The 21,352-nt window shown below is 33.6% G+C and overlaps 1 protein-coding gene and 1 long non-coding RNA gene across 4 annotated transcripts in view; one reads left to right on the top strand and one right to left on the bottom strand.

Annotated features, from left to right (window-relative positions):
• Positions 1-21,352, bottom strand: part of LOC145294135 (nesprin-1-like) — a 1,091,614-nt gene that overhangs the window by 808,421 nt on the left and 261,841 nt on the right. For all 3 annotated transcript variants that reach the window (XM_080141241.1, XM_080141242.1, XM_080141243.1), the window contains exons 21-23: positions 19,361-19,578; positions 15,254-15,362; positions 8,648-8,968 (exon numbers count right to left, since the gene is read on the bottom strand). In XM_080141241.1, the coding sequence (XP_079997367.1) occupies positions 8,648-8,968; positions 15,254-15,362; positions 19,361-19,578 (648 nt within the window). The remainder of the gene's footprint in view (positions 1-8,647; positions 8,969-15,253; positions 15,363-19,360; positions 19,579-21,352) is intronic.
• LOC145294137 (uncharacterized) overlaps positions 1-21,352 on the top strand; it is a 90,731-nt gene that overhangs the window by 27,999 nt on the left and 41,380 nt on the right. The window lies entirely within an intron of this gene.

Below are 21,352 nucleotides of genomic sequence, written 5' to 3'. Positions count from 1 at the left end.
ATGAAATATAATAAATCTACAGACGTACCTCTCCACCGTACTGTATACTGATACTCTATGGTGGACTGGAATAGCTTCCGTACATTCATATCTGATCTCCCTCTCCATTCCATGTTTAAATAGGATGTGTCCTCTATAGTATCAGATCTGACCGAATGGTTACTTGTAGGCATAGGCCAATTCATACCATCCAAAATATTCCAACAAAAACCTAACAGCCAGCCATGGTTCTCTCCCGAATGTGCTGCTGCCATCGCACACAGAAATCACTTTTTCCATAGCTACCAATGTAATAGATGCACTGAAACTAAAGCTGCTTTCAGAACCGCCAGAAACCATTGTAAAAGAGTAATAAAAAAATGCAAGAGAACTATATGCGCAATCCGTTAAGTCCAAAGTAGCTGAGCAGCGGCTTGGTTCCCACCAGTTCTGGCAAATAGAAAATAGGATCTTGAACAGAAATGTGCGTTCTATCCCAACCATTATCAATGGACCTGAGGTCATCTCGACAGCATCCGACAAGGCCAAACTATTTGCCAAAATCTTTGCAGCAAATTCTACCCTGTGTGACAAAGACCATCAACTCCCCATATTCCCTCCTATAACAGACAACACGCTATGCAACATACAAATATCTGTGCATGAGGTCGCCAAGCTAATCAAGAACCTTGACTTCAGTAAAGCAACTGGTCCCGACGGTATTCCAATTATAGTGTTAAAAAAATTACAACCAGAACTTACCCCCATACTTTCCAAACTGTTTAAGCGTTGCCTTAAGGAGAAGTGCTTTCCAACACCCTGGAAAACCTCATCAGTATGTCCTGTATTTAAGAATGCAGGTGATAAGTCATCCCCCTCTCAGTACAGACCAATAAGTCTCCTGTATGTCATGAGTAAATTGCTGGAATCCACAATAAATAGAGAAGTAGTCAACCACCTCAGCAGAAATAACTTTCTTAGCGACACACAATATGGTTTCCGCTCTGCTAGATCTACAGCAGATGTGCTAACGGTTATATCTCATAGGATTAGCGAATCTCTCGACAAAGGCTTCATTTCTAGGGCAATTGCTCTCGACATATCAAAGGCCTTCGATAAGGTTTGGTATAAAGGCCTACTACACAAGATTTCCAGCTACGGTATAACTGGAAATGTTTTCTCTATCATTAAATCATTTCTCTCTGATAGGTTCATAAGAGCAGTGGTTGATGGGCAGAAATCAGAGGCCTACAGTATTAATGCTGGATTCCCTCAGGGGTCCATACTGGGCCCAACTCTCTTCCTGATTTACATCAATAATCTCCCAAAACACATACTAAAATCTTTCGTTGACATCTATGCTGATGACACGACCATCTATGGCAACACATCAAAGGCCGTAAATGATGATGTTCTCTCTGATTCTCTCTCCTTTGATCTTGAGCGCGTTGTACAGTGGGGAAAGAGGTGGCTGGTTACCTTTAATGCATCTAAGACCAAGCTCCTATCTCTACATCATAAACGCTCTGATCTCCATCTGGCATCAATTGAAATGGATGGCTCTCGTCTAAGGGAGGCCCCAGGATTTGATAAGCTCCTGGGTTTGACCTTTACACCTGATCTTAAATGGAACACATACATCAAGTCTGTGGCCAAGGTCGCAGGGAAAATAGTGGGATCCTTCTACCGCTCCAGAAGATATCTCACTAATGATGCAATTCTCTATCTATATAAGAGCCAAGTACGTCCAAAGATGGAGTACTGCTGCCACATCTGGGCGGGGGGCTGCAAAAAACAGCCTATCCTGCCTTGACGTAGTACAAAATAGACTCTGTGGCTTCGTGGGGGATGCCCTTTTCTCTACCCTGCAACCTCTTTCCCACAGAAGAGACGTAGTGAGCCTGTCATTGTTCTATCGTTACTTTCATGGCAGGTGCTCGTCTGAGCTCCATTGTCTGGTTCCCCCCCCTCGCCAATCTTTCTCAAAAAACACCAGACTAGCTGAAACCACCGTCAATAATTTTACCCACTCCCTATCTGTGCCTAAATCAAAACGTAGATACCATGAACAAAGCTTCTTTCTTAGAACTGCACGCCTGTGGAACTCTGTTCTGCTTGCCTGTTTCCCTCCCGACTTCAACCTGGATGTCTTCAAGTCCAACACGAACAAATTCCTGATGGAGCGCCCCCCCCCCCAAGTAATGACACCTTACCAATTCTCCAATACTATTGCTACACTATCCCTTTGATTACTGTACACACAATAACCCTTATCCCTGAGTGGCCATTGGGCCTTGATAAGTGGTGAACTCCATGTAAAAAAAAAAAAAAAAGTGCTCAAGTGAGAAAAAAAACGGCAAAAATATAGTAATGGACAGCGTCTCGGTGGGGCACAGACTTATAATACATTCCTCTGAAAAGAACACTTTTAAAACAGGAGTTAAAAGAGCAGATGCTTAGGCACCTCTAGCCCCTCACCCTTTGCACGTCCCTGCACGTTTGTCTCAGACTTCTTGGAAGAGAAAATCTTTTTGGTTCCTTCAGTCCGCACTCCTGGCAGAAAATACCGTAAACTCGGAAACTAATATCATTCATTTTTATCCTTCCATTCTGGGTTGCTGCAAAGAAACTGGAATCCCTTTACCATGCTAGAAAAAGTGTTCCGACATTAGAATATTCTTTATTTTTTACATGTATGGAGTGTTTTTGCCATATTTGGACTAGTGCATCTACTAGTCTCGCTGTTAGACAGGGTCCAAAAAAGCGTTTCCAACCTAATAGGTTCCACACTAAAACCAAACTAACTTCTGTCCTATTACTTAAATTTGATACCCCCGTACCCGTTTTACAATTATTTTAATGAAATGTGCTCCAACGAACTCAAGGCACTTGTACCACGTCAACGTATATACCCGAGATTAATCCCACCCCCACACTGAAAGGAGCTCTGGATGCTGGAAAGCCTTCTACTCTAATAGTTTCTTTCTCCGAACTGCTTGACTTTGGAATTCCCTTCAAAGTCCTTGCTTCTCTGACTATACTGACATACAGAAGTTCGAGTGTAATGTGAACAGACATCTTGCTGCTCAACTCCCTACATAGTACTCCTGTAGATTGGTCCCAAATAGTAGCTACTTTATGTCCAAGTAGCACAGTATCTTGTTTGGGGTGAAATAACAGTAAAAAAAAAAAAAAAAAAAAAAAAAAAAAAAAACTGAAGCCCTTAAAATCACCTTAGACATGTTGTAGCCCCTTACTACAAAGTGGCACCATGCCTTGTTTGGAGTTAAAAACAGTAAAAAAATTCTAAGGACATTTTTTTTAGGAAAGAATATATTTCCACTTTCATAATCAAAGCAAGAAATGTGTGTCCTCTTAAAATTTCACAATTTCTGGTTTTTCCCTTACAAGACATTTAGGAATGTGACGTTTTAGCGTGTTCGATGAAAAGATGATTCAGTGTTAGACTATGCTAGTCAGCAGTTTTATAAGGATTTTATAACTTTTTTAAAAATTAAGAAAAACAATATAAAAATATATCACTTTAACCATTTTAAAGAAATATCTCGTTTTTGCAAAAACCTTTTCGTTAATTATTTTTGGTTAATTAATTTTTTAAGGATTAAAAACTTAAACATTTTTAAGTTCTTTTTAAAAAAAATTTAAGATAAACAATATGAAACTATAATAGCGTTGTTCACGATTAAGGGTTTTCTGAAAATTACCGTATTTAACTTTTATTTTTTAATTCAGACATTTCTTTTATCGTAATCATTTTTATTTCGATTTTATTCAAAGAAAAAAATGTATATTATAATCGAATTGTAAAAATATAAAAACTGACTAGAATGACGAAGTGCTAATTTGATGCCGAATCGTCCCTTCCACACCAAATCGGCCACATGCCAAATCAGCTATGCCAAATTGGCGATGTCGAATCGGGCATGCCAAAACGTACCAAACCCAAGACATTTACAGCGAGAACTCGTCTTATACCATAACTGCAAATAAATTTTTTTTTCATGTGCCTAACACTAAATGCAATTTCCATGAACAGAGTTTCTTTCTAGCAACTTAGCATCTGTGAAGCATATTACCATAGGTCTGCTTCACTGCAGAATATAACATGGTTGTCAAATACTTGTTATAAACTGTTCTCTTACATAATCAAATTTTTATCATTCTATTCATTTTCAATCCTCCATAATATTCGTCATTATTTAACTGGTAATCTATTTTATCCATCTCATTAATCTTTCTCCTCAGGTGTTTTCTTTGATAATTGGCGATTTATTAATAAAAAGAAGAAATCTTGGTGAATGGATCTTTGGACATTGTAGGTTATTTCATTATCTTTTGCAAAAGCAATCCCCTTTCATAGTCAATAGAATGTCTTTAGTGGAAAACTTGAAATTTTTCATTCGCAAAAGTTGCGTCCATTTTTCACAGTTGGTAAAGTCAATTCATTTATGAATTGCATCTTCCGCTTCCGGTGCGGATTGCGAACCCACGTGACTTATTTTTTGCCATTCCTTTCTGATCCAGAGCAAATTAGTTGATGGACACCCAACTGTCGAGAGATGTCCAATCAAAAACATTTTCTCTCCACCTTCTCCTTGGCTTTCCACTGCTTCTTTCACCTTCTAACATACGTTCAAAGCATAACTTTGACAGGGCGGCGGTTAATCGTTTGACATTGACAAAATGTTTAAGGTTTTACTTTTGATTTTATCAAATAGAGGAGGTATGGATGTAGTTTGATGAACGGTAGATATTTTTTTTTTTTTGATCTGGCGATGTCCCGTAATGAAACGCATTCCATGATTTTGAAACACCTCAATGCGATTGGTTAATTGCTTAATCCATGTGATACAATCAAGGCCATATAAAACTATTGGAAGGACATAAGTAAACTTTTACTTTAACAGTTATCGGCACCATTTTGATTTTAGAATGGTGCTGTGCTTTTGGGATTTGGTCTATTATAATATCAGAGACATTTAGATGGTTTTGTATATGACAACCGCAGGATCATTCCTGCCAAGTGTTTGGCTGCTCAATCTAATAAACTAAAAATAGATCTATTCATTTCATCTTTTATTTTAACATTTATCGGTACCATTTTGATTTTAGAATGGTGATGTGTTTTTGGAAAGCCTTCCAACCCAACACGATTCTGTATTTCAATGTCGTCTCGTGATCACTGGCGAAAAATGCCCTAAATAAATGAATTTACTGCGAATAGTCAAGTCAAAACGGTATAGTTAATTTAACTTCACATAATCGACGCTCCATCTTTTTTATATATTGTTTGTCTTGTGATATAAGTCGCAAGGTTAACTAATTTGTATATTAGTTTTGAGAAAGAACATTTCATTAATTATTATTTGCTATTGTTTTTTTTTTTTTAATTCAATGATTATTTTGATGTTTAATACAATCAACAGTTTTGTTTCACAAGATGGTTTTACTTCAAGAATTGTGTCCAAATGTTCAGGGAGCCATTGACTTGATTTTTAAGAAATGTTGATCGATTTTTTAATTGAAAATGAAAAGGCAAATTGATTTTGTCTTTTCATTTCTTTAAGATCACATTTAAAAGATAAATAATTTAATATCGAAATTATCAAACTTAACATTTTATGAATAACTGAGGAAGATTTTATTTTGTGTTTAGAAAATTATAAATAAAATGTTGTTTTTTTTAAATTAATGTTTCAAGCAAATTTGTGAAGCGAAAGTTGGTTATTTTTGCCTTAGGTAAAAACAATGGTTAGAAATAAACTGGAAAGACATGGATGAAGAAAACAGTAAGGATTCTGAAACAAGTGTATTTACATAAACATTTTCTCACAGAAAATCTGTCAAACACAAATGTATGACAGACATGATCAAAAAAAATACGGGGGGGGGGGACAAACATAATTACCAAGATAAAAGTCTACATTAACAATCTCTTTTCACAATCGAAAATATACATAAATCGCTGGGTAAACACAGAAATCCTAAACGTATAAAATAAATATACAACTTCTTTGTGCAAGGAAAGTTCCATTTTGACCTGGTTACCCGGGGGCCAAATCCCAAGGGCCAGAAGTTATTTCCACTAAGACGATGATGAACCAAGTAGCTTGATAGTATGCAACCATGTAAAAATGGAGAGTTGGGTTCAACACAGGAATAAAAAGAATAAATAGAATAATTTCGAATCTCACAAGTTTTTTCTTACTTCAAAAACTATAGATTTATTTCTCACACTAGCCATTATAATTCAGACGGACACGTTTCAGAACTATAAATACCATGGCACCTGCTCCTGACAACAACTGCAAGGGTTTTGGTTACTACATCTCGATATTATATCGATGAGTAGGATTTCTTAGTCTGAGCAAGGTTTCCTCTCACTATTTTTGGAAAAAAAAAAAACGGATAAAGGATTTTGTCAATGGTTCAGCATCCAGAGAGAGAGAGAGAGAGAGAGAGAGAGAGAGAGAGAGAGAGAGAGAGAGAGAGAGAGAGAGAGAGTGAAAACTCATCCATGAAGTTCTTCCCCTCCTCCCCTCACCTGGTTGACACAAACATACAGTTATCTTTGAACGCATACACCATGCACTGGATAAGGTGGGCGAAATCAGGGCTGTAGTCCTTGATATATCCAAGGCCCCAAGGCCCTAGGCAAAGTCTGGCACGAAAGGCTGCTAATGAAAGTCAAATAATATGGTATAACTGGATGAATACTAACGTTGTGTAACGAAAAATATGCTTAAATATTATATTTTAATTCATGCAGATTTCGTATTCATTATTATAATGCCAATTCTCTGTTGATTATTATATAGAACCTAATATCTAGTAGTGATTTCAAAAGTAAAAACATCACTTGGATGCCATTAGCTAGAATCGCAACCAAAACATAGCTCTCCAGCCTTATCCAATGACGTATGACCTAAATTCAAATGTATACGAAAATTGCAATAAGGTTGTCTAACCTATAACTTAACGCATGCGCAGAAAAAATATGCGTAGCCGACTTACACGAGGTGGAGGCCAATATTTTTTGTTTTTTTAATTTTTACACCTTTAAACTAGCAGTAGTTTTTGCCGGCTAAGAACTAAATCAAAAGTGTGGTACAGGCCCAAATACCCTATATATCAAATTTCCACTGTGTAGATCAAATATTCAAAGAGGAGTTTAATAGAGACTTTATGCACACACACTGAGAAGATCACATTATATATATATATATATATATATATATATATATATATATATAAATTTCCATGTACTATAAAATAAGACAGTTGTTTGGGGCGAACGTGAGTAAACAAAATGCTGGTGAACAGTTGAAGACCTGGAGCTGACAATCAAAGGCGATCTGGCAGCAGAATATGAACCAACAGTAATTGGTCTTTGATTATAAAATCAGGATTGGTTAACCATATTGCGTGATCTAACTCAGGATCCGTGAAAGTAAGCTGCAATGGTCAGCTCGACCAGAGTGATAGCCATTACAAGTACAAGTACTGTTGTAGAGAGCTACTAACCCTAACCTCTTACAATGGACTATTCCAGAATGCATATAATAATTAGGGCTAGGACAACAGCATATTCTTTTCATTGTTTTGACTCTCGAGTGTGTATCCGTTGATATCTTATATGCTTTTAAATATAGTGATGTGGTTCTCGGTTGGTTAACTGTATTGGATATATACTTGAGAGTCAAAACAATGAAAAGAATATGCTGTTGTCATAGCCCTAATAATCATTTATGGTATTAGTCTGAGTAGGTTGGTTTGCCAGCAATCAGACAACGAGAGAGTTTGATTACCTACTGGACACGATTCTTGACTGCCTTTAGTCTCTCTGCACTGAAGTTTGTCAAGATAAGATATGAGGATATTTTACTCTACATGTAATCCCAAGTAAATATTCAAAATAACAGAATATTTGAAGGTCGAATTGGAATTGCTGAACACTGGCTCAAATATAGAATGGTTCAACTTTTTTTAGTGATGCTATAAACACTCCACCAGACCAGATGAATCCTGGAATTGGAATTTCGAAGATAAAACTGTAACATAATTAATACGGAAGAAGCAAATAATTCTTCTCCAATGCTTTACAGTATTGAAGCTTTGAGAAATGGACATTTTAAAATCTACGCAATTATGCAGAATGCAGAAACTATGCATAAATAGAATTCAGTGTAATAGTGAAATGAGCCAATTATCTTATAAGAAACCATAAAAAATGAATAAGTAATCAATATTCGTTTTCAAAAGTAATATGCAAATTAGTTAACCTTCATGTATTTGCTCGCATATCTATAACTGAGTATAAGAAGTTCATTTTAATAATCTTTAAACTGAAAAAGTAGATTTTAATATCAATGGTAGAACGATAGGTATACAGATTATGAAGGAGTAGAGAAAGACTAACAAAGTTCTATGAAAAAAAAAAGCTATAGAGGAGAGAAGAGATCATCTCCCACTAGATTGTAAAGTCGATTTTGTAATGTGTCAAGGCAGGACAATATGCTTTGAGTAGCGCCTCCTTTGATATCGCAGGAGTACTCGTTCATGGGCTGTATCAGCTGTAGCGGAGTACAGTATTTTATAAGAACCAGAAAATGATCAAAATAAAATTCTGTAAAACGTTAAAACTTACTTTATGTTCTTGCAGTATTGTTTGAGCTTCTTCGAGTCCATCCACATACATTTGTTCTTCTATCGATTTCCGGGTTTCATCCAACCATAAATACTTGTGATCCAAATCGTCACGGAACTGGAAACATTTGGAAAATACTGAAGACTTGGAAGATGTTTGTGCTACAGCAGGCTTCAAATCGGAGAACCTTTTCAAGATGGCATCCAACTCTTTCTTCTCCTTTTCTCCATCTGTATTACCGGCATCTTCAAGGAGGGTGCTTAGATTCTGGGTGAGCCAGGTTGAGTCGCTTTCATAGCTGGACATATTTTTTAGCATTTCCTGGGGGGAAAAAAGGGAGGTAAAAAAGTAAATTTTATATAACACTTTATTCTTTCCAAAATTCTAACAAACTTTCTCAAGTTGGACAATAAAAGGAAGTCTAAAATTCCAAAGTATGTTGTTTGGTGCTTTATTTCCTGAGCTTTTGACTAGCAGTCATCTTTTGGAAAAATTGTAAGAATTGCATATCATCTAATCAAATATGATTTTTTTCTGTTAAATGTTTTATGTAAGAATGGCTAATGTTGGAGATGTTCAGTTTAATTCTTTTATTGTCATTTCACCCCAAACAAAGCACAGAGCTACTTAGTTGTGAGCGGCTACTATTTGGGACCAGATTTGCACGGATACTATCTATGGAGTTAGGTAGCGAGATGTCTGTTCACATTACACTTGAATTTTTGCATTTCAGTACAGTCAGGGAAGTAGGGGCCCGAGATGAAATTCTAAAGTGCTGCAATTCTAGGAAAAAAAGCTATTTGAGTAGAAAGTTTGTTTTTTTTAACATTTAGAGATCTCTACAATGTAGGGGTGGAATTTTGCTGCTTGTCGGGTTTGTTGGGGGTATTGTTATCGATGGGGTACTAGTGCTTGGAGTCAGTGCACTTGCCATTGAAATACTTGTAAAACAAGCACAAAGATTCCACATTTCGGCGATGGGACAGAGGTTAGGGTCTAGTTGATAGTTCAGCCTATTAGGTTAACAACTATTTTTTTTAATCCTGTCTAAATAGGCGAACTGTGGCCTTGTAGAAATACAGGATACTCTCAGGTGTTAAGTAGCCTTTTAGCACAGTATAGAGAGAGTCCATCTTTCTGCAGCAGCCTTGGCAATTGCCTCAGTGTATTTGTTCCAATTCATGTTGGCTGTGAATGTTAAGCCTAGGAGCTTGAAGGCAGTACTTTCAGGCAATCATTACCCATGGCAATCAATGGTTGAGGAGGTTTCTTGTAATTATTAAAGGAAATAAGTTTAGTCTTTGCAGTAGTCGAGGTTAGATGGGACTCTCTTAAGCCGTAGTAGGTACCCCGTCTAGTGATTGCATCACGATAAAAAATACCCTTGATAGCCCTGGTGAAGCATCAAGTATTCAGCTACCTACAAGATTTGAATTACACTACAAACTCGTGTAGTGAGTTCAATCTCGGCTGCGGCCATGCTGGATGGATGGCAACAATGAATGTTATCAACCAGTTATGACCCCATTCCACTACTGACTGCAGGTGTTCCTATAGAGTTTTAGCAATTTCCTTAGATATATGTTCATTAGTTTCGCCCTCGTGTCTGTTATAGAACGTGGTGTCGTCAGCAAATATCTGCATCTCAGAGAAAATTTACTTTTATGCAAACGCAATTTAAAGGGTTTCTAATAAGTACAATATGGAGACAAATCAATTTGATCCATAGTCATGATTCCGTAATTTTCAGTTTCTTTTTAAGACCCCTTTAGCTTAAGCCTTAAGTTTTAGACATTTTCTAAAATCAAAATCATGTAATAGATTTTGATCAAAATTAGAATAAGGATTCTAGACATAAGGTTTAGTAGTATTATATGTTTATTTTAATCTATCTCTACTATTATATAAAAGAAATTTTTGTTCCTTATGGACTCGAAAATGGCTGGTCCGATTTTTATGAAATTTTACACATAGACAAAAGGTTTAGTCGTATTATATTTTGATTTAATCTTCGGAGGTAGACATAAGTTTTGCAAAACTGTTCTGCTTTGAAAATTAATTTTATTCATACTGAGATGAGTATTCGTCTAATATATGGGAATAGAACGTTTCGGCTTGGCCACATCAACAGCGTGGCCGATTTATAGCAGAGGGACAAATCAGCATTGGCCACACCAGTCGCATTTTTTTGAAGATGAAAATATATCAGTTTTTTAGAAAAATCATGCTTTTTTAAAACTCTTTTTGGCTAATTATTTTCTAATTTTTTAAAGATTAAAAACGTTAAAAATGTTTTTATTTTTTTTTTAAATTAAGAAAAATAATACGAAAATATCTTTTTATTGACGACTGAATGTTGTCCATTTTGGTGTTGTGCTTTAAATAAACATGGTTATTTTTTTAAAATCTAATATATAAAAAGCTATATGTCTGTCTCCATATTTTCAAACTATCTCTTCTGAAACTGAAAGTCGCAGAGCGGCGCTAGGGGTCTCAAATGATTGGATTTTTTTTTTTACTGACCGTTTTTTTATGGGTTCTTTAGCCGGCTAATATTGTTTTTTAAAGGTCAAAATTGAAAAAAATCGTTATACATTTTGTACATTTATCTTAGTTTTTTTTTTTTTACATAGGTATCACCACTTATCAAGGCCTAAAGACAACTCGAGGATAAGGGTTTAGTTTATTTTTAATCAGTTCATGTGCATGTCATGTTAGTACAGTGGTAACGTCACCAGCTTTGAATGCTACAGCTTCGAGTCTAACTGATGTCACTCAAATACTTTTCTTTTTTTTTTACTTTTGAAATTATGACTATAATGATATATACGAAGTCTGGACAAATTAAAATATCATATTTAAGCATATTTTACGACCGGATAAAGCCACTACCCTCTCGCTAGTCAAATGAATTTATATATATATATATATATATATATTATAAGATAAAATTAAAAGCCAAGAACAATGCGAGATTTTTTTTTTTTATATAGAGTAAAATTAAATGCAAACAAAAGAAATAAATTTCTTTTTTTTTGTTGTTGTTTGTTTTTTCTTTTTCACACAAATTTTAACTCTAAACAACAGTAATTTTTTTTTTCTGTTGTATTCAATGGTGTTGTAAATCTCAATATATTTCAGACTTATTAGTCCATTTTCAAGAGAGGTTTGCATTTAATTTTACTCTATATAAAAAAAAAATCTCGCATTGTTCTTGGCTTTTAATTTTATCTTATAATTTTCTTCAACAATGCTTCAAGCAAACTACAACCTACTTTATATATATATATATATATATATATATATATATATATATATATATATATATATATAGAGAGAGAGAGAGAGAGAGAGAGAGAAAATAAAAAAGGAACAAACCGTATCATGTGTTCACCAACGTTTCGTCTTTATTTCGAGACTTCCTCTGGGTGAATGAGATTAAGAAACCAAAAAATATACCAGTACAAAATATTTGAAAAAGTTTCACGTGCACAGTGTGACGCAGTTCTATTTAAGAGAAACGGAAAAATTGATGTTGGAAATTCAAAAAGGAAGGGGGGCTGGCGCTGTTAAAGAGAAGGAAATTTTAGTGACGTCATATAGTCAAAGGTGCAACATAACCACACCTTTGATTTTAAACAAGCAGAAGTAGTTAAATTTATTTCAAATAAACCGCGCCGAAGACTCCTTGAATCTGCGCTTATCGCAATTTCAAGCACTATTAAACAACGTGGAGGTTTCTATAACATAGCGCCATTAATAAGTAAACTGTTATTAAAAGAACATTATTTAACTGTGGACACAGGTTAACTTTCTCACACCATTCAAACACCCCCTGTAATAATTAACACATAATCTCAATTAATAAATTACATAAAAAACACTCATTTCATTCCTGTTACAAACTTATATTTAAATTTCAACAGATATATCTTTTTCCCAATAAGAATATAAACTTGCGTTCATAGTTTTAAAATTAAATTAACGACTATATGACGTCACTAAAATTTCCTTCTCTTTAACAGCGCCAGCCCCCCTTCCTTTTTGAATTTCCAACATCAATTTTTCCGTTTCTCTTAAATAGAACTGCGTCACACTGTGCACGTGAAACTTTTTCAAATATTTTGTACTGGTATATTTTTTGGTTTCTTAATCTCATTCACCCAGAGGAAGTCTCGAAATAAAGACGAAACGTTGGTGAACACATAATACGGTTTGTTCCTTTTTTATTTTCTCTATTTTGTCGGAATACTATTTCCATTATTTTCATCATATATGTATATATATATATATATATATATATATATATATATATATATAACTAGCATGGGTGCTCGGCGTTGCCCGGGTGTTTGGAGGTGTGTGTTGAGCAAAAAAAAAAGCGGTAGTAGGAAGGCAGACTCGAACTCATACCGCGAAGGAGGAAAAGAATGGGAAAAAAACCTGACGTCTTTGCTGCCAAACCAGAAGTGACATAGGTTTAAATTAAGGTTTGACAATCGAAACGAGGGGATGACTTTTGAAAATATCGGTGAAAAAAGCGACCCCTCCCTGTAGAAAAGTGCTCAGTTGAGGGTGAAGAAATTAATGTTTTTAGCCAATTTTTCGGTATTTGTTGTCTGAAGGGTCGAGCTTCAGAACAATACTGATCTTGTGAAAATCCGTCGCCTCTGTCGAAAGTCTTAGGCAGACATGCAAATATACATACATACATTTATATATTGGTAGCTCAAATTTTTTACTTATAAGCTTGCCCTATCTCTGAATACCTTTTATGTAAAATTTCAAATGTTTAGACCAGAAATTGTCTGAGTAATTTTCTAGAGACCGCAGAGGTCAAATGTTTTTTTTAAATTTGACCCCTATTGGGCTCAAATCAAGTTATTAAGTTAGATCCATGTCCAGTGAACCTATATCTAAAATTTCAATTGTTTATACCCAAAATTGGTGGAGGAGTTTAATAGAGTTCTCAAAGGTCAAATCGTTGAACTTTGACCCCTTAACAGCCAAATTTCTGGCCGAAAACCGATTACAAAGATTTTCTCAAATCTCAGTACCCAATATACCAAATTTCGAGTGACTGAAAATTGACAGAATTATTGCGTAGGGAAATGTACACAGACAGACACACAAACAGACACTTTCACCTTTATATATAGATTTTTATTACAATTTTGTTCAAAGAAAAAATATCTTCGTTTACTAAATTAATTTGAAAAATATAAAAAAAATTTGACTATAAGGATGAAACATTAATTTGATGCCGAATCGGCTACGCCGAAACGTACAAAGCCCCTAGTATATACATACATGCATACATACTAGCAATAACTACTTGGTGTTGCCCGGGATGCAGTAAAGTTATTTTAGTTTTTTTTTTTTGCATATTTTAAATCCTTACAGAAAAATTAAATTTTAGTACTAAGGGAGATAACTTAAAAATATAAATTATTCCCCTTGCCGATATTTTCGGTGTTTTTTTTTTTTTTTTTTTTTTTTGTTTTTTTAGTTAAAATTGTTTCATCTATACAACTCGCTATGTCTGTTTCCATATTTTCAAAACCTCTGAAACTAGCAGAGCAGCGCTCTAGGGGCCTCAGATGATTGGATTTTTTGTGGATCATATTTTATCGGTCTTTAGCCAGTTAAAATAGTTTTTAAGTTAAAATAGTCTTTAAGGGGTCAAAATGGGAAAAAATTGTTATACGTTTTGTACATTCATTTTTTAATCAGTTCATATGCATGTCACGTTGGTACAGTGGTAACGCACCAGCTTTTAATACATTTTATGTTTCGATTCTAGCTGATGGCACTCAAATGCTTTTTTTGTTTTTTTAGTTTTGAAATCATGATTCTATAATATACACGAAATCTCGACAAATTAAAATATCATTTTTAAGCGTATTTTATGAACAAGCAAAGCCGTCTCCAACCCCTCGCTAGTCATATGCGTATCCTTACTAATATTCTATAATTATATTATATTTGATGACTAGTCAATTTTCATTTGTTATCGTTGTGCCATGTTATTGGAAACATAATATAGTTCATAAGAATTTATGAAATTTTTTAGTTATTGAAGTTTGTTGTTTGGAACTCAAATAAATACCAAGTTTGTTTCTTTTCAGGCACATGTTTATATATATATATATATATATATATTAAGTAATGTGATTTATAATTTAAAAGTTTTAAAATTTTTAAAATTTAAAAATCAAAATTTAATTAAATTAAAAATCAGTTTCATAAGAAGGAACAACAACAAAGTCAATTATCTTATGAAACCGATTTTTAATTTAATTAAATTTTGATTTTTAAATTTTAAAAATTTTAAAACTTTTAAATTATAAATCACATTACTTAATATTGAATTAGCTCTAGGACATTTAACTATCGAGCTTATTATATATCTAAATTACAACGAGCATTTCCTGTATTTTAATTAAACTAGTAATTTCACTATTACATTAAAATACACTTAGCTCTTTAGACTATTATTCTAATCTCCTTTAAATTTATATATATATATATATATATATATATATATATATATATATAAAGCACAATTACTCTTATTCCTGAATCGAATAGAAATTTCATTTTTACCTGGAACTGTTTCTGCAGAACTTGATATTCTTCAGCTGAAAGAGATTCTTTTTGCATTTCAATAATCAACTGATTCATTTTGTTCACATCTTTCTTGAAATTATTCAACCTGTAAGTAAAATAATACAAATATTCAAGTATTCTGGTCGTCAGATACATTTCTTAATTTTCTTTTATATAACATACGTGTGTGTGTCCTTTTGGTCTAAATATTCTAGCCCTATTGACAAAAATGGAAGCTGAAGAAATATTTGAGTCACCAAAATCTCTTTCTCATATATATATATATATATATATATATATATATATATATATATAAGTGTATATTTCAAATTTCATGATGTTGACCATCTTATCATTTATCCCTTTAATTATGTTAACATTCATAGCTCTTGACACCAACTGTTTCGTAGGGTAAAATCATTCACTTATATCAATCAAATCAATCAATGAATCTATTCTGCCTTTAACTCATCAGAAGAAAATTTAAGGTTTATTTCTCAGTGTGGCCAATACTCAAAAAATAATTATGAATTGCTTAGGACTTCTGCTCAGTCATAGCTGACAAAATAAGAGCATGCTAAACCCTTTGATTAAATAAAGGGTTTTGATCAAAATTCTATGAAGATTACTGAGTTTGACAGAAAGATCCCTTAAGTGTGACAGAAAGACCCCCACTCCAAAATTCTAAAAAACTTTCTCAAGTTGAACAATAAAGTCTAAAATTCCAAAGTATATTGCTTTGAAACGTTGTGAAAATAATGTTTAAGATGAGAACAGTAGTTTAAACAATTTAAATATAAATAATCCTCATCTAAAAAATTCAAAAACACAAAATTTTGTTAGAATAATAATATACTTCAAAACTTGTTAGAATAAAAATATACTTCAAAACTTGTTAGAATAAAAATATACTTCAAAACTTGTTAGAATAATAATATACTTCAAAACTTGTTAGAATAATAATATACTTCAAAACTTGTTAGAATAATAATATACTTCAAAACTTGTTAGAATAAAAATATACTTCAAAACTTGTTAGAATAAAAATATACTTCAAAACTTGTTAGAATAAAAATATACTTCAAAACTTGTTAGAATAATAATATACTTCAAAACTTGTTAGAATAATAATATACTTCAAAACTTGTTAGAATAATAATATACTTCAAAACTTGTTAGAATAAAAATATACTTCAAAACTTGTTAGAATAATAATATACTTCAAAACTTGTTAGAATAAAAATATACTTCAAAACTTGTTAGAATAATAATATACTTCAAAACTTGTTAGAATAAAAATATACTTCAAAACTTGTTAGAATAATAATATACTTCAAAACTTGTTAGAATAATAATATACTTCAAAACTTGTTAGAATAATAATATACTTCAAAACTTGTTAGAATAATAATATACTTCAAAACTTGTTAGAATAATAATATACTTCAAAACTTGTTAGAATAATAATATACTTCAAAACTTGTAGGTATAATTTTGTTAGAATAATAATATACTTCAAAACTTGTAGATATAATTTTGTTAGAATAATAATATACTTCAAAACTTGTAGATATAATTTTGTTAGAATAATAATATACTTCAAAACTTGTAGATATAATTTTGTTAGAATAATAATATACTTCAAAACTTGTAGGTATAATTTTGTTAGAATAATAATATACTTCAAAACTTGTAGATATAATTTTGTTAGAATAATAATATACTTCAAAACTTGTAGATATAATTTTGTTAGAATAATAATATACTTCAAAACTTGTAGATATAATTTTGTTAGAATAATAATATACTTCAAAACTTGTAGGTATAATTTTGTTAGAATAATAATATACTTCAAAACTTGTAGATATAATTTTGTTAGAATAATAATATACTTCAAAACTTGTAGATATAATTTTGTTAGAATAATAATATACTTCAAAACTTGTAGGTATAATTTTGTTAGAATAATAATATACTTCAAAACTTGTAGATATAAACATTTCTCTACATGGAACAACAATGAAAATAAGAACAATCAAGTCGAGGTTCGGTAAAGGAACAAGTGTATTAACAATGCTGTACAAAGATAGGAAAGCGTGTATATCTGCTGGGCACTCGGCTAGCAGTTGAAGTGCAGTCGCATCTCTCTCACCGGTGTTGGAATTACAAGCGCTATTTATAGTGCTAATCGGTGTAAATTCCTCTGTTCAAGGAAGGCCGGTATAACACAAACAAATAATGTGCTCATGTTACTCACCGTGTGTCTTCCAATATATATTCCAAAATTATTAAAATATATCTATATATATAAACACGGTGTCTTAAATAGTTTCCAAACTTTTTCATATCAGTAATTTTATTGATAGTAAACACATGAGACTCTAATCTCCTTCAAAGTAATCTCCTCTGGTTGCAATGCACTTATTATGTACAGTTCCAACAATTTCTCGAAGCCCCTATTAAAGTTCTCTGGTGTGAACATGTCAATAACCCTCGTCACAGCATCTTTCATCCCAATTCTCTTATAACGACAGCCTCTATGGTTTTCCTTAAGCTTAGGGAATAAGCGAAAGTCACATGGAGCAAGGTGTGGACAATAAGGAGGGTGAGGAACTGTCTTGATGTCCATCTTTATCAAATAGTCTGTGACAAGGATGGAGTTGTGGACTGGTACATTGTCCTGGTGGAAATGCCACTGACCAAATTTGAAGATTGTTGGATTCTTCAGGCGGAATCTGTTCCTAAACTCCCTTAAATCTTCAACATAACATTCCTTGTTGTCTGTTCAGTGGGAACCCAATGCATGTAGATCATGCCCGTGTTGTCAAAAAAAAAAATAAATAAATAAATAAATAAATAAAAAATAAATAGAAAATAAAAAGATCATCGTAAGTTTCTGGGTGGATTTGCTCTGTCTTAGGTCTGGGAAAGCCAGCATGCTTTCACTGGGAACTGTCTCTGGTTTCAGAGCAGTAAATCCAGCTTTCATCATAGGTCACCAGATCATCAAGAACTGTGGGATCAGCTCAACCATCTCCCTGCTGTCATAATAACGTCTTTCTTTCTGATCTTGTCTGAGCAGCCTTGGGGTAAACTTTGCACAAATTTTCCATATCTTCAGTTCCTCACAAATAATTTTGAGTTCATTTCCCAGACTGACATCAATCTGTGCACTTATTGTCTCTATAGACACACGACGATCCTTATCCATGAAATTCTTTATTTGGCCAATCACCTTGGGTGTTCTGACTTCCTACTCCTCCCACACCTCTTATCCCTCACAGACTCTCTGCCTTTCTTGAATCTCTTATGCCACTCAAAACCTGATGCTCGATTCATGCAAGGTCCAAAAGCAGTCTGAAACATTCAATACATTTATGTGGATTTTTTTCCAAGTTTAAAACAAATTTTACTGCATATCGTTCTTCTAAAGTGTCCTCACGTTCAGATTACACTTTTGAAATTCACCAGCTGTGACAATCAGGCTTTAGTAGGGTGTATTCCAATTCCTGTACGGCACAATCACATTGACACACCGGTTCTCACCAGATCACTGAAGTTAAGCAACATTAAGCCTGGCCAGTACCAGATGGGTTACCATTTGGGAAGGTGAGGCGCTGTATGTACCTTCTGTGAAGGTTGGGTGTGTGGCCAGCACTCTCACTCCGTAAAAAGAACTCAGTCACTACAAAAGCATCCACAAAAAGTTGTAGATGGCCTATGCCCCTCAGGGGTTCAAGGCTATGGATGGGATGGGGATTCCAATTCTTACTGTAGCTGTTCATTTGAACCTGAAATTATAAAAATTGGTCAGTCATTTCATAAGATGTATAGCAATAACATACTGAATTTTCAGGAGTTTACGACAATTTTAAATGCCTGTACAAAAAATGTCTGGAAACTTAGTGAAGGCACCTCATAGATATATATATATATATATATATATATATATATATATATATATATATATACACATAGAGGGAGAGAGACGATGAATAATTTTAATACTACAATGCATTATTATGATAATTTTGATTTTTAGAAGTTCCAAATTGAAACTCAAAGGTCCCTTTAATTTAAAATTAAATGACCGTGCTTATTTACCTTGCATTATAATTGTTCCACCTTTCTGGAAGTTGTTTCAGTCCCAAGTGGCAGCTATCAATTAATGTACACAATTTATCCCATTGTTTGCAGTGCGAGTCGCACCTTTTCTTCAAAGATTTGTCTCCCTTGTTGATTTCCAAAAAACTCTGGGCGATTTCATCCATGGTTTTCAAATTGTTTTCAGTGGAATTATAAAATGCATCCGAGAAATATTTCTGTAAATAAATGAAGGCGATAAAAAAAAAAGGAAAAACTATAAAAAAAAAATGTACGCTAGATTTTATCTTTAAACTTTTACAAAAATATTCACAATAATATTTGTTTATTCGAAAATAAGATGTGACACAAGGCAAAACAACTGGTTGGTGGTGGGAGTCGGCTGTGGTGGTCCTCTTGGTTTAGACTAGTTCACTTAAAATTATTTCCAATGGTTTGACGTTTTTTTTATTTACAAACAAATATTATGTACAAATTGATCGGTTGAAAAACAGATTGCTGAAAATATTCAAAATCTTAAATTTAATAAAAAATAATTAAGCTTTTCATTGCTTGACATGATTGATCCTCAGACACCTAGCATTTTATAGAAGGGATGGATGTCAGATAAAAAAAATGATTAAGTTGAATTGTAAAACCAAATTGAATTTATTTTGCTAAGGAATGTCGTGATGACGATAATAGTCCAGAATGTGTAATAATATTGTTTATTTTTTATTATACTAATGGTCAACCACTTATCAGGGCCAAAAGCCACTCAAGGATAAGCATTAATCAGATTGTCAGTAAGATATTGAACGAGACTATAAGAAGGTTAAAAATGGTAGACAGAAAAGACAAATTTTATTATTTAATAGAAACTGCTCGATAAGTACTTGAATTGTATTAACACTATGTTGTAGTTTGCAGGGAAGCAGTCCCACAGAAATTCTTAAAAACAAATTTGGTTCAGGAAAACTTTTGTTTTAAGTGCACAGAAGAAAGAAAAGTTTTTTTTCAGCATCGGTAGTTAGATAATTTCTTGCTGCAAATGTTTAACAGGGGAGGAGGAGAGACCAAGGATTGAAGCACCTATCATGAAAATAGCGACAGATCAGAGTAAGACTAGCAATGTCTCTTCTATGAGAAAGAGGCCAGATGTAACATAGCGTGGGCAGCTATATGCAAATGTTTTTGAAATGACGTCACTGGTAAAGGAAGAAAAACTATAAAAAAAAGGAGAAAGAGGACGATCACGTGAGAGACGTGGATAACGTTCGAGATCTCGTGAGAAACGTGGAGCACAGAACGAAATAACGTTTGAGATTACCTAGGTTACGTCATGGCCATAACAATGAGGAAATAAATGTTGTTCCAAAGAAAAAGCAAGTTGAAGCTCTTTTCTATTCTTTGTCTACTTTGTGACTGAGACTACAACGAGTTGGTTCCTGGACAACGTTACATGTAAAGAAAAGAGATCATCTCTCACGTTGTGAAATTGATTTTGTACACCCCCCTCCCAGATATCACAGCAATACTCCATGTTGGGGTGTATCGGACTCTTATACCACTAGACGATTGAATGAGGAGGCAAGTACTTTCTGGACCGATAGAATGAGCCAACCATTTTTCATGCAATCTTAGCAACAGATTTAATTCAGTTTCAACTCCAGACTGAAAATCAGTCCTAAGAGCTTATCAAAAGAAACTTATGACTAAGGAGGAAGGCATTCATTTTAACCAAGAAAAAAGCGTTGGTGATGAAAGAATGATTTTAAAAATGTTAAAGCTAACAACATTTTTTTCCATTGCACCATGTGCACTAGGTCGGAAGAGAGAGAAAGAGAGAGAATCAGTAAAATCTTGATCACCAATGCTCTTCAAAGTGCAGCCATAGACAGTTGTTTTGTCTTCATAGAATCCATTCTTTACACACTTGGAAACACAACTTCAGTTTCTCTGCTGCAGTAACGGCTTCCTCTCACACCAGCATTCAATCAAGCCAGTCACATT

This window comes from Euprymna scolopes, chromosome 15 (genome assembly GCF_053919585.1).
Source record: "Euprymna scolopes isolate OS-2025 chromosome 15, ASM5391958v1, whole genome shotgun sequence".
Taxonomy (NCBI): domain Eukaryota; kingdom Metazoa; phylum Mollusca; class Cephalopoda; order Sepiida; family Sepiolidae; genus Euprymna; species Euprymna scolopes.
This window is presented reverse-complemented; position numbering and strand designations above follow the sequence as displayed.